This window comes from Hevea brasiliensis, chromosome 15, assembly GCF_030052815.1.
Source record: "Hevea brasiliensis isolate MT/VB/25A 57/8 chromosome 15, ASM3005281v1, whole genome shotgun sequence".
NCBI classification, from domain to species: Eukaryota; Viridiplantae; Streptophyta; class Magnoliopsida; order Malpighiales; family Euphorbiaceae; genus Hevea; species Hevea brasiliensis.
The window spans coordinates 55,027,711-55,040,296 of NC_079507.1; the positions used below are offsets into that span (position 1 = coordinate 55,027,711).

General features: G+C 33.9%; 2 protein-coding genes across 15 annotated transcripts; both read right to left on the reverse strand.

Annotated features, from left to right (window-relative positions):
* Positions 1-560: 560 nt before the first annotated feature.
* On the reverse strand, positions 561-4,764 carry LOC110641322 (protein kinase PVPK-1). Of its 3 annotated transcripts, none has more exons than XM_021792987.2 (3): positions 4,304-4,764; positions 2,497-3,655; positions 561-1,642 (listed from the first exon to the last, which is right to left on the reverse strand). In XM_021792987.2, exons 2-3 carry the CDS (start codon positions 3,633-3,635, stop codon positions 769-771), a joined length of 2,013 nt encoding a protein of 670 aa, XP_021648679.2. In that variant the 5' UTR covers positions 3,636-3,655; positions 4,304-4,764; the 3' UTR covers positions 561-768. The 3 variants fall into 3 exon arrangements, with proteins under 3 accessions (XP_021648679.2, XP_021648681.2, XP_021648680.2); XM_021792989.2 differs by having other exon boundaries at positions 2,497-3,760; XM_021792988.2 differs by having other exon boundaries at positions 2,497-3,774; positions 4,304-4,758.
* A 2,775-nt stretch (positions 4,765-7,539) lies between these two features.
* LOC110641329 (uncharacterized) lies at positions 7,540-12,518 on the reverse strand. 12 transcript variants are annotated; one of them, XM_058136102.1, is made up of 5 exons: positions 11,995-12,280; positions 11,364-11,413; positions 10,535-10,649; positions 10,292-10,411; positions 7,540-7,910 (listed from the first exon to the last, which is right to left on the reverse strand). In XM_058136102.1, exons 2-5 carry the CDS (start codon positions 11,375-11,377, stop codon positions 7,728-7,730), a joined length of 432 nt encoding a protein of 143 aa, XP_057992085.1. In that variant the 5' UTR covers positions 11,378-11,413; positions 11,995-12,280; the 3' UTR covers positions 7,540-7,727. The 12 variants fall into 12 exon arrangements, with proteins under 12 accessions (XP_057992085.1, XP_021648703.2, XP_057992076.1 ...); XM_058136097.1 differs by lacking the exon at positions 11,364-11,413 and adding an exon at positions 8,629-8,749 and having other exon boundaries at positions 7,770-7,907; positions 10,498-10,649; positions 11,995-12,502; XM_058136103.1 differs by lacking the exon at positions 11,364-11,413 and adding an exon at positions 8,674-8,749 and having other exon boundaries at positions 7,771-7,907; positions 10,498-10,649; positions 11,995-12,507.
* Positions 12,519-12,586: the final 68 nt, after the last annotated feature.

The following is a 12,586-nucleotide window of genomic DNA, read 5'->3' on the forward strand; positions in this document are numbered from 1 at the left end:
TCCTATTTTTTATTCTCTGATCGAAGGTCATTTTTCCATTTTATAATCATGTGAGAAACTATTCTTTATTAAGTGCCAATAATCAAAGGCCAAGAGCACAAGAAAAGTCTTTCCCGGAAATAACATATTGCATATTTTTATTTGCATTTGATGTCGTGTAGAAATAGGCCGCAAGGAAGCAAGCTACATGCCCATTGCTGACGCAAGCTCTTACGAAAACTAAACAATGGTTGGTGGGCCTTAGCTACGGCCACGGTTACTTACAGACGACAAATTTCCTCCTCGCTTCTCATTAACCATAATACCAGCTCCAGTTGATGTTCAAGAACATTAACATACTATTGTTGATCCTACATATATTCAAAGACTTGAAAGAAATGTCTGTTTACTCGGTAGAAGTCCCATGCTAAATTCAGGTTGAATGAAATATATCAACAGGGTATGCACCGCTTGCAGAGTCTCTCGAATAACGCAAACCAATTCGATCGGTTAAAAAAAAAAATCAATGCTTCTGGATAATAAGAAACTAAACACTGAGTGGAAATAACCAGAGGCAATAGTTTTTGACAGAAATGAAAGAACAACTTCATTCCTCAGTTAATTGCATTTGCTTTTTCCTCAGTGTTGCTTATCATGCTTGTTTAAAGGAAAAGTTTACAAGTGGCTACCAAGGGGAAAAAACCCCTTGCAATGGAAGAAGAACCATTGAAGCACAAGACACACGAGGCTGTAGAAAGCTGGTCTGAAGAAGGACACTGATCACAGAAATCAAAAGAAATCAATCTCTAGATAATTACCTGAAGGCTTCACATCTACACCTGGCACATTCTCAACTTTGGGTGCTTTTGGCGCATCAGCTCTCATAAGAATATCCATCATGGCTTGTCTTGGCACCTCTGGGGGATTTGTGCAACGAATGAGTGCCCAATTCACACTCTGAAAGAATGGATGTTGTTTTATTTCAGTAGCTCCTCGCCTATAGGCAAGACGATGCTGTGGTTCTTTCACAAGTAAACCTCTGATCAAGTCCCTAGCAGCAAAACTCACAGGAGGTGATTCTGGAAATCTTAATGGATGGCCAATTACATTAAACAGTGTAGCCCGATTTCCTGCCCCCTTGAAAGGAGTTTTACCAAACAAAAGCTCATAAAGGAAGATGCCAAATGTCCACCAATCTACAGCACTGCCATGGCCCTCGCCTTTAATTATTTCAGGTGCCAAGTACTCATGCGTGCCCACAAAGGACATTGATCGAGCATTTGTGGGTTCAGCAATCAGTTCAGGGAGAGGGCTTACTTGATGATTTGTCTCATTATTTGGCTTAGCTTTTTTATCTTTCTTGGCCTTTCTTGACAAGAAGCGTGGTCCAAAACATGCTGGTTGGATGCAATCCGGCTGCATTACACAAGTTGGCTCAATGCAAGCAGGCTGCGAGCAATATGCTGAATTTTTTGACTCCATGGTCAAGTGTGATGATTTGACCAGAGTTGGGCAGACAGCACATCTTAAAGAGAGGTCGAAATCTGAAAGCATTATGTGCCCATCTTCCCTCACCAAAACATTCTCTGGTTTAAGGTCTCTGTAAATGATCCCAAGCATGTGCAGGTACTCCAAAGCAAGGAGAACTTCTGCAACATAAAACCTGCAGAATGGAAAAAAAGAATAATGGACTAAAATTATGAGTACTGCATCTAAAGAAATGCACCATAATGTTAATACTAACATTTAAAAAGCCCAATTGTATCCTCATGTTTTCTTGACTCACTCCTTATTGGTATGATTTATCCGCATGAAAAAGTAAACCCCACTAAAAATATCTCTAAAAATACCTTGATTTGAACTCCTTATCTCTGTAATGCTAGTTAAGTTCAAACTTGTACTAGTTACCATTTATAATACAAAATTTTAACTTTGACAAGTAAAGACGCATGTAAATAATAAAGCATTTTTCCTTCACCAACTTAAAAAACAACAAAATTTAATGGGAGAAGCTTGGAATGCAAGAATCAAAAGAGAAATAGACATTATATAGTTATAATTGTCTGAAACTATTGCAATATTCAAGAAAACAGAAATTTTCTTACTGAAGGCAAGGAGAATGGAATGAGATAGGTGTCAAAGCTAAGTTGATAGTAGTTAAAGTTTACAGAATCATGGGGGTAATAACAAAGAAAGAAGCAGTAATTATAGCAGAACCATATAATAATATAGGACCTTAAAAATGTTCGGACGCATAAGAATTTATAACTGGGACAATATTTCAGAGTTTGATGTTGCCTATTTGATATTTGGTATCCAAAATTTGAAACTGTTCGCACCAGTTATTTATCTGTATGCACCTTGCTTCTCAAGTATTTTTCCTAAAAAAGGGAGAGGAAAATAAAAACAAGGAGAAGAACAATTCCATACTCACAATCTCCTTTTAACATAATTTTACCTTTGCACTTAATAGAAAACAGAACAAAGAGTAAGGGAGAGGAGGAAAGAGTTCCTAACCGGGCAGCATGCTCCGGAAAATACTTCCCAGGTTGTCTTTGCCTGAGCGTATGTAGGTCTCCTCCAGGGCAGAACTCCATCACCAAGCAAGAGAACTTTTCTGTCTCAAAATGTGCATACAAAGTGGGTAGAAATGGATGATCCAGAGATTGCAATATCTCTCGTTCAGTTTGGGCCCTTGGAAGCTTCTTCCGAGCTGTTAGAGTTGCTTTCTCCATAACTTTCATAGCAAAACAAGTTCTTGTACCAGTCAACTCAGATAGATAAACATTGCCTATATCTCCAGATCCCAGTTGCCTCAACAATTTAAAGTGATTCAACCCCAATGCTCCCTCACGAGATTGGACAGCTTGAATAGCTTCCCATCTTATATCATTTGCTTTGTGGGGCTTGTACAGGGTACCGGTTAAACTGCTGGAGCTTCTTTCATCGCTAACATCGCTACCTGTGCTGCCTCTGTAGATACTTGTCTTCCTGCTCTCAATATCGTAGGAGTTACTTACATCACCACTTTCACCTGGTTTCTCAATAGAGCTTGCTTCTTCACTAACTTCTGTGTCAGTGAAACTTCGTTTTGCTTCCATATAACAAGTGGCAGTGTAGACACTGTTTGAAGGACTTGAACAAAAGCTTATGGCTGATTGAGATGCTACGTGGCTATTCGGCACCCGAACATCTCCTCCACATGAACTTGAGACAATACTTTCAGATTCAAGTGAGCCACTTGAATTAGAACTCTCAGGATCATCAATAGGATGCTTGATGAAAGATTTGGCTTGCACCATCGAAACTTCCTCTGCTGATTGATTAAGAACTTCATTTGAGCCATCAAATTCAGGCTTACCCTTATGTGGACTATAGAAGTGTTTGGCCATATCAGGCAATTCTTTGTATCGCATAGGATCATGTGCCATTTTGTAGGAATGCTTCTGATTTGTAGCAGAACCATTTGGATGTTTCATGCCAGGATTATTAACACTTGCATAATACGTGGTGGAACCTTCATATCTAGATTGTTTTGCAGATGGAGGCCGAGAACAGCGAGGATCCAATGATGTGGCTGGAGGATTGTTCCCCACTATAGCAGTTGAATTCTGAGTCTTTGAAGAAGAATCAACTCCATTACTAAATGAATCCATGAAGCACCTTCACAGCAGCTCTATCACACCAAAATCCAACCAAGCACAACAATCTTTAGAGATGGAGCAAGGAATGACAACCAAGCCATTAATGGCAGAATCTTCAAATCATACTTTGTTTATATCTAAAATCAAGGAACTGTAATACCATTAAAAAAAAAAATTCAAGGAACTGTTACAATAACTAGGCTATTAGAGATAAAGACACGGACAACCCAGATATTTATATTCAAACAAGAAAAACAATAATTTGTAAAATCCGCAGCTATCAAACCAACTCATGCAAATACTAATCATGAAAACTCCAAGCATAACGGAGATTACAAGATACGATCTCTCCGCGCAATCAAGATATAAACCGTTACGTTATACACAATCAAATGAATGTCAAAATCCACCTATTTAAGCATTGAAAAGACTAGGATTTCTAAAAATCCCATAAAACCCAAAAATTTGCGTTGCTCGACAACCCAATTGCTCAAAAAAAAAAAAAAAAAAGAAACCAAATGTTGAAGCTTGGTTAAAGTTTATAACACAAGCAATAGAACTAGTTGAATCATCTTCTTAAGCAACTAAACCAAAAAGCAAAGCAAAATAGAAGATACCCAGTAAAAGAAAGAAGAAACAGAAGTAAAGGGAAGAAATAAAGAAGGTAAAAGAGCAAGTACCTGATTAAACAAGAGAGAAGACAATGCAGAAGAAGCAATCTTGCATGACTGTGAAAAAGAATTAGTAATGAGAGAACCCAAAAGGCCAAAAACACACCTCAGAAGGAGAGAATTAAGAAAGTGAAACAACTTTGTGATTGTTGTTGTTATTATTATTCGGCCTTTCTGCAACCCTGAATTGCTAGTTCTTCAGATCCGATCAAAACAAGAAAGAAAGAAAGAAAGAACGAAAAAGAGAGAGAATGAGAGAGTAATGATAAATGATTATAATATTTTCATTTTTGAGATGGCGACAAGATGTTTCAGTTATTTTTTTCGTCGTTTTATGGATTGAAAGAAAAGAGTAAAGAGAAAATGAAAGCCAAATTCACAAGCAAAGATACGCTTAAAAGCCGTCTTTGTTTTTGGATTAAATTTTGTGTTCCCTCTCTTTCTTTCTTTCTTCTCCTCCGTCTGGTTTTTCTTCGCTGATTATTCTTTTTTTTTTTATATATATATAAAAATAAATTAAAAAAAGTGGACACAGAGAGGGCCACCTCACTCATTATGCATGGAGCGCCCCTACCACTTCTGGTCCTTTTATTTATTTTATTAATATTATTATTTTATTATTTATTTATTTAATTATTAAAATTTATCATTTTATTTTTATTTTTTTAAAAATATATTATTTAATCTTTCAACACTCAAACTAAAAAACATATTAATTAATCTCTTAAATTAAATTTTGTTAACTTTTCAATCCTCCAATTATTTTTTATCCTGACTCTCTTCAATTAGAAGGATAACCAATTTAAGGTTAATTAAATTTCTTAAATTTTTAAATAATTAAGTAATTATATAAAATTATTTTTTAATGAAAAAAATATAAAAATAATATTCAAGAAATTTAACAAAGTATTTGAATAATTTTTTTAAAAAATATAAATTTATATTTAGTTTTCGTATAATAAAATTTTTATTTTTATCTAATAATATATTTTTTAAAATATAAAAATTAACTAATTAATTTTAATAAAATAAAAAGACTAAATAATAATATTTTTTAAAATATATGAATTAACAAATTAATTTCAAAATATACATTCTTAAAAATAAAGAGAAAAAATAATTAATTTCATTAAAATATAAATCATATAATACTTTTCCCTTTAAAAAATAAGATTGTTAAAATTTTAAATGTTAATTTTTTTACACAGGCATTAGATTACTAATTCAACCAATAAAAAATAAAATAATTTAATGCATGGTGAGTAGTCAGATAAAAAAATAAATAGAATTATGATGAGAATTTTTTTTTTGCATAAAAATTAATTTCTTCTGATGCCCATTAAGGTTTTATTCATTATCAATTGAGAATTTTAAGTTTATTATATATTTTAAGAGGTTAATTTTTATATTGATTGACTTGCAAATAATATAATGTCCTTTTCTATGAGAACACATCATCTTAATTTCCTTCATTGGATCTATTTTCTTAATTATTTATTGATAGTTTTGTGGTGTGTGCTGTGTTAGACATTGCTTTCTTTAGTTTAATTTGAGCTCTAATGCTCCTCTTTATTTTAAAAAAAATTGTTTTAAAATAATTAAAATTTGTAATATCTAATTTAATATTAATTTCTGTATACAACTCAGTTCAACTTAACTAAGTATTTATTCAAAAATTTTGGGGTCGACTTCTGTATCATATTGTGAAATAAAAAAAAAATTTAATAATTCCAACTTGTAATCTTTTAATTACAAAAGAATAATAAAATGGAAAATGAAATAAATTTTGTTTGCAAAAGGAAAAAGCTAACACAAAGGAATTTAAATGTAATCATTCTATTCTTTTAGATGGAATGTTATCATTGTTAGACTTCTCAAAACTCATTATCAATTGGCAACAATATTATTATCAAAGATTAGAGCACTAAAATTACTTTATGATTTACATTTACAGATTAAGAGAAAGTTGTTTTCTGCCAGAGGGGGATAAAAACAAAGAGCAACTATTTGTTTTACGTTGAGTTTTGAAGATTAAAATCGTTTTTTTAATAAAAATATTATTTTAAATATTATTAAAAAAAATAATTTAAAAATATTTATTTTATTATTTTAATATTTTTATAATTAAAATTTATGAAATTTAATTTTAAATTATTTTTTAATTTTTTCTAATTAATATATTTATAAAATTTATTTTTTGTGTCATTCCTCCCATGCATTTGCATTGGCAATAGCAAAACATTTAGGATTCAGATTTCCAGGTAATTTTTTGTGTTCAACACTTCTATATTATTACTAAATCACATGGGTTTAAGCAAAACTAATCCAATATTAATATTAACCTCGTTAGATGAAGGAGGGAGTCCTCACATGCACGCACGTGAACTCCCAAACAGAAGCACGTGGACGGCTGTCATGCCCCTGGCGCATGATAATACGATGCGCCTTAAGTAAACTTAACTAACTAATAGCGCTCTGGCTAATCATTAACGGCTTAACACACCCACGGCCCCACCCCAACTTTTCTTAACTGCACTTGAGGACAAAACAGTCTTTTACGTATGGGTGCCCCCAAACTAATGCCTAATTTTGCTGCAGGCCATCCAGACATGTGGGACCAATCTGTCACGCTGGCGGGTTCCACCACCCGCCTAGGGACAAGTTTGGGTGGGACCCAATAGGGATTGTAGGGAAGACGGTAGGCATATGGTAGGATTGGTGGTTGAGTAGTCCCAAGAGGGTCCTACTAACTACCGCTCTTGACCCTAAAAAGATATTCTGATCAAACGGTGATATTAAGGAGATATTTAGTGGGTAGTGATTGCCGTTTGATCATAGAAAAGGGAGGATTCTAGTGGGGTCAAGAGGATGAGGGTATGTTAGCGGGTCTAGATTGTGACACGTGTAATGATGAAGTGGGGTATTGAGACAATGTCCCCAAAGTTGTGGGACCAATGTTACCAATCACATAAGCATGTTTGAAGCAATCATATTTAGTGTGCAATGTATGTACCATATCATTCTCTTTGGGGCACAGGTGATAATGTAGATTTTATCACTCACATCCAGGCATTGATCTTCCTCAATACAGTGCCTCTCCTCAGTTCTCACAAAATAAATATGCACCTTGTCAAGATTAAATTCAACTCTTACACTTACGTTTATAGGCCGTAATGCAATTAAATTTTTTGTCAAGATTAAACATAGCTTTACTTCTTGCTGTTTCCCTAAAATTCAGAAAAGAGTTATATAAACAAAATGGTAATCATCAACAGTTAGCAATGATAGTACATAAAGTTCAGCCCCCACAGAACTACTGACTCAGAGCTATTTTTGTTGCTCTCTTCTCTACAAGAACCAGATTAGCACTTGAATTTTAAAAAACAGAGACTATTAAGTGGCTAGAACATGATCAAGGCATTAGGTGTAAATGTTAAGATTGTTCTAGCAAATTTTCTAAATATAAGTTCAAGATGTATCTTCCCGTGGACAAAACATCAAGCCTCTTCTCACTGGATTCATACTTCCCCTTGCGGAGCTGGTACCGATGAGTGACTGCTGCAATGGTATATGCTTGCCCTTCAATCGTCACACTCTCCCCACATTGCAAGTTCTGCTACACAAGAAACAACAGGAGCAAAACATGAGAAAAATAATAATAGTAATGATGCATTTTTTTTTTCCAATTTAAACATGTTGGGCCTACCTAGCCCTTTGAATGAATGAACAAAATAACACAAACAAGATGACAGTTGGATCGTCCAAGGTTTTTGTTTGTGGCAAGCATAGAATACAAGAGAAGGGTCTACATTTCATTCTGTAATCCAAAATCATTGAAAACCAGCACCTAAAATCAGCAAAGGACAAACCAATATATATTTAATAATTGCAGAACCCATATCTTCAAACTATAATATGATCTGCAAACAACAATGTCTTCAAACATTTCCCAACCCTAATCTATCAAGTTGTAATGTCTTCAATTACAGGAATCTATTTGGGATGCCCCCAGCTGTGGAATCCTGGACAGAAAGAACATATATCCTAATCTTTTTTTCCAACTATTTTTCCTTTACCTTTTAAGTAGGTCTTATATTCTCAAACAGGTACCTAAATAGTATGTTGGAGTTGGAATTTTTCTATTTTTTGCAGCCTCCAACTTTCTTTTTACGGTTGCTTTCTTCACAGTTAGTGTCATTCACACTTCAGTTTAAGTTCTCTCACTCTTGTTCTGTAAAAGGAATGCCATTACCTTAGCCTTCAAAGTGCAATTATGACTGCAGTACGAGGAACTTTCTTAGAGTATATCAAGAACAGAAATTTGAGCAGTGTACCTATAGAAGTGGAAACAAGTGAGGCCCTAGGATGAACACAAGTACCTCTCTCCAACAATCGACTATCTCCAACCATTTTTCCTTTCCGGAAGCGCTCTCCAGCCTGCCTGTGCGTGAAAGACTTTGCCAAAAAGGTTATGACAATTGACATATCTTGTCCATAATGTGGTTTAATCAAAAAAATTATAGCCAGTACTTTAGCCAAAATAGTCTAAAGTCATTCCCTTCTTTCCAATTTCATGAGTAGCATGCCTCCTGGTACACTTAGTTTGCTACTTTTGGAAGATCTAAATTACTGAGTGAAAATGATCAATTTTGCAGACTGGGGATTTTTCTTCTTTGGTGCATTTGGAAAGCGAGAAATGGCATTGTCTTCAAAAAAAAAAAAAAAAACGTTGGCATCCAACCCAAATAATAACTAAAGCTTGTTGAGACTCCATGATCATCAAGAGGCTTGACTTTTGAGCTGTTCAAATAGATGCACAAACATTGAGGGTGGTCTGAATGTTACTTCAGAGCCTTGTTTTTTATGAGTGATAGTGGAATCCAACTGCCAGTGCCAGGTTATGGTTCAAACCATCAATAACAATTTAGATGACAATGAATTGCAAGCTTCCCTGTCTGATATTCGTGAAACTAAATAGAAAGTTAGGGTTGAGAAAGTATATTTTGTGAAAAGTTGTAATAATGTAGCTCAGGTGTTGGAACATTCTGGGATTATGGTGTTTAATTGTTGCACTTGGATTGAAACAGCCCCCACCCCCCCTTTCACCACTGGCATGAACTTACCTTGCATGATATTTCTTCTCAGTAACTTACATCTCTGTTTTTACGAAGCCAAAAAAAAAAAAAAAAAGAAAGAAAACTACCTTTGTGAAGAAGAAGGTACCTAATAAATAAAGAGGGTGTTTAGTTCTTTGATAAACAAATGGCACACAACATGAAGATGGATGCAATGATGGCAATGCCAGCTATCTGTCCATTTGTTTGCATAGCATCCGTTTTCTTGGGAGACCTGCTGAGCTTTCATATAGCACTACTGCATAGAAGTTCTAGCCGCCTCTAAACTATTAAGTTACTTGAACCAAGTCCATAGTTCACATTTCTTTAACTGGTTAAGCTATATGCCTGCAGTAAATCTTGAACCTCTTTTTTCTTCACATAGTTAATTTAACTAAACATTCTACCCTGAACCATAGTCTGCCTGCTTTTATAGCAATCATGGATTCTACTTAACCAAGCATTTATATCCCACTTATTTACACAGTGCTGAAGCAATCATTAATTTGCGCTTGAACCTTTTAATTTGTTTCATTTGTCTCAGTTACCCCATTACATTATGACAGATAAAATGAGATATAAACATAAATCAAAAGCATATGACATACACCAGATGCATCCACGCAAAAGATGAGCAAATGATCACAGCAACACTTGCTCACTTCACGTATTCCCATTTCCCTCTAAATGGGTTTCTTCTAATTCAGAGGCACTATAATGCAAAGATGCTCAATCATGAAAAAACCAGCTAAAATTTAGAATTCCATGACTACACATAAAATTAAAAGCTAAAAACAAAATCAAATAAGCTTTAGGACACATTAATTAAAATAAACAAAAGACACTAAATTGATTGTCAACAGCAGATAGAATAAAGACTTACGGGGGGAAAGCAGCGGATTCCAAGATTCTTGGGGGGAGGGGTAATTTCTATGACTTTATAAGGGTGGATATGATCTCTTTCTCTTTCCTTCTTTCTGCAAGATAGATGAAGAACTGGTGTCTGCAAAATTATAGTTTAATATCAGATTAAAAGAAAGAGAAAATGAAACTTTTAAAGTGAGAATATTTGGGATAGGAATACAAAACTGTAAAGAAAACCTCTGGGAATTGTTGAATCTCGCACCTTCTTACATGTTCCAATATTCCATGAACCCATTGCCATTCTCTCTCTCTCTTTCTCTTCGTCTTTGTGTGTGTGAGAGCGAATGAAAGCCAGAAAAAAATCAGATCTTTTCTTCCTACATTTTTAACCGAAGAAAAAAAAAGGAAAAAAAAATTCTTAATTTTGGAAAACTAAAAAAAAAAAATATCTTATTATTGTTGCTTATTAAAGTGACGAGAAATATCAATCAGCTCTAGTTTTTAGATTAATGATATAAATGAAATTTCTAAAATCTTGAGTTTAGGATTTTAATTGAAATTAAATTAAACAAGTGACAAGATAAATGTTTTCTTTTTTTATTTTTTTAAATATTAAATAAAAAAAATTATTACTAATAATTTATGACGAATAACTAAAAAATTCTTTGCTTTTAGAAAATTCTAAGTGGATAATATCATGAATAATAATGAGGACAACCATAAACAAATGAAGAGATTAAAGTAAGCACAAGTGGGTTTTTTTTTTTTTTTTTATAAAAATCTCGTGAATTGATTTAAGAGTTATTTAAACTTTGGTCAATTATTTTGGTCTATTTAAATCCCTAAAAGTGAAAAAATGAAAAAAAAAAAATATTAACAGTGTTTAATTTCCATTAACAAGGCCTTTCACTATTAAAATTGCTGCCACTGGATGCAAATGTGTAAACCTTTGAAACAAGGACCCTTTCATTGTTTGTTTCTTCCTCATCGTCCTCATCTATGCTAGCTACCTTATCATTAGATATTCCATGCTTACAAGACCCAGAATCACTCAAGATGTTTCCGAAAAAAGCCAAGCAGAAATATCAGACATGGAAGCAAACATTCATCCATAGCTAGCTTCTCCATCAACATTACAATCCTTGTCAAAGCAATTTCATTAAATATTATCCTCTAGAAAGTTGAACAACAAATTGGAAGTACAACCTAAGCAATGTGAACATCAAATAACAGAAATGCAGTGTCAAGTGAAGCAAGCATAACTTCAAACAAATGATGGTTTAGTTCTGCCAAATGCAATTCAGAAGATGAGGAGACAAAAAACAAGATAAAATTATTAGTCGTTTGAAATGAACTCCCCTTTGCAACTGTCAAGTGACTCCCCTTAAGTCAACAATTGAGTCCATTTGATGATTTTTTATTTTTTTTTGTGTTTTTGGAATCCTTTAAGATATTTATAAGCATGTGAATATAATGCCATTCATGATCGCAATTGAGGATAACAAGTTCATAAGGAAGTAGGCAGATTTTGCAATGATGCTGACACGAACTGTTACTATTCTAATTGAATTTGAAATTTTGGTATTTAGTGTATAGATTGATTAGATATATAGGAATAAAAATATATCCATGAATCAACTTGGTCTATTTTGCTGAACAATATACAATAGCAAAACAGAAAAAATATATATCCCAACATGTTGCGACTAAATAGAAAATTACCTTCAATGAAGGGAAAATGCTTTTGAGTCACCACGCTGCAACCCATACTCCGAGATGAAATTTGAAGATTGCTGACCTCAATGGGTCTTTCCTGAGGCTATTTGCAATATCAATAATCTTAGTGACTATTGATTTGAAGAAGAAGATGTAATCGCCCTTAAATGTTTTCAAAGACTCTTATAGAACTAGGGAAGGAGAGAGAAGCATAGAGAGTGATAATGAGTTAGCGTGTGAACTATAGAAAAAGAGAGAAGCATCGAAAAGGTGATGGTGAGCGTGCGAGAGATTCATCTCCAGAAACTGAAAGAAGCAGCCAGTTAAGTCATCCCATCATGTGCCATGCACGTATCAAGTTTTAGGTTTAATTGACCTATTTTAAACCATTTTTAGACTTTTTGGTTCTTTTATTTACTATTAGAGGTTTAAATGAACCAAAATAATTGGCCAGCTTTTAAGTCGGTGGTTTAAATTTTTAATCCAGCAAATACCCATTTTTGGATCTTAGTATGAACTTTTTAATGCAATGAATTATCCATAACCCTGAAATGTATATACACACATGGTAGTTGTGAAATGGGGTTGCTCTACAATA

Excerpts from the sequence above, each read along its gene's own strand:
- LOC110641329 (XM_021793011.2), bottom strand. The coding sequence starts at position 12,040 with ATGGGTTGCAGCGTGGTGACTCAAAAGCATTTTCCCTTCATTGAAG. Across the intron at positions 10,412-10,497 it reads TCCCAGAGGTTTTCTTTACA|ACACCAGTTCTTCATCTATC; the intron begins GTTTTGTATTCC and ends ATAATTTTGCAG. Across the intron at positions 7,911-10,291 it reads GAATCCGCTGCTTTCCCCCC|CAGAACTTGCAATGTGGGGA; the intron begins GTAAGTCTTTAT and ends TTTCTTGTGTAG.
- LOC110641322 (XM_021792987.2), bottom strand. The coding sequence starts at position 3,635 with ATGGATTCATTTAGTAATGGAGTTGATTCTTCTTCAAAGACTCAGAAT. Across the intron at positions 1,643-2,496 it reads TTTCCGGAGCATGCTGCCCG|GTTTTATGTTGCAGAAGTTC; the intron begins GTTAGGAACTCT and ends TCCATTCTGCAG.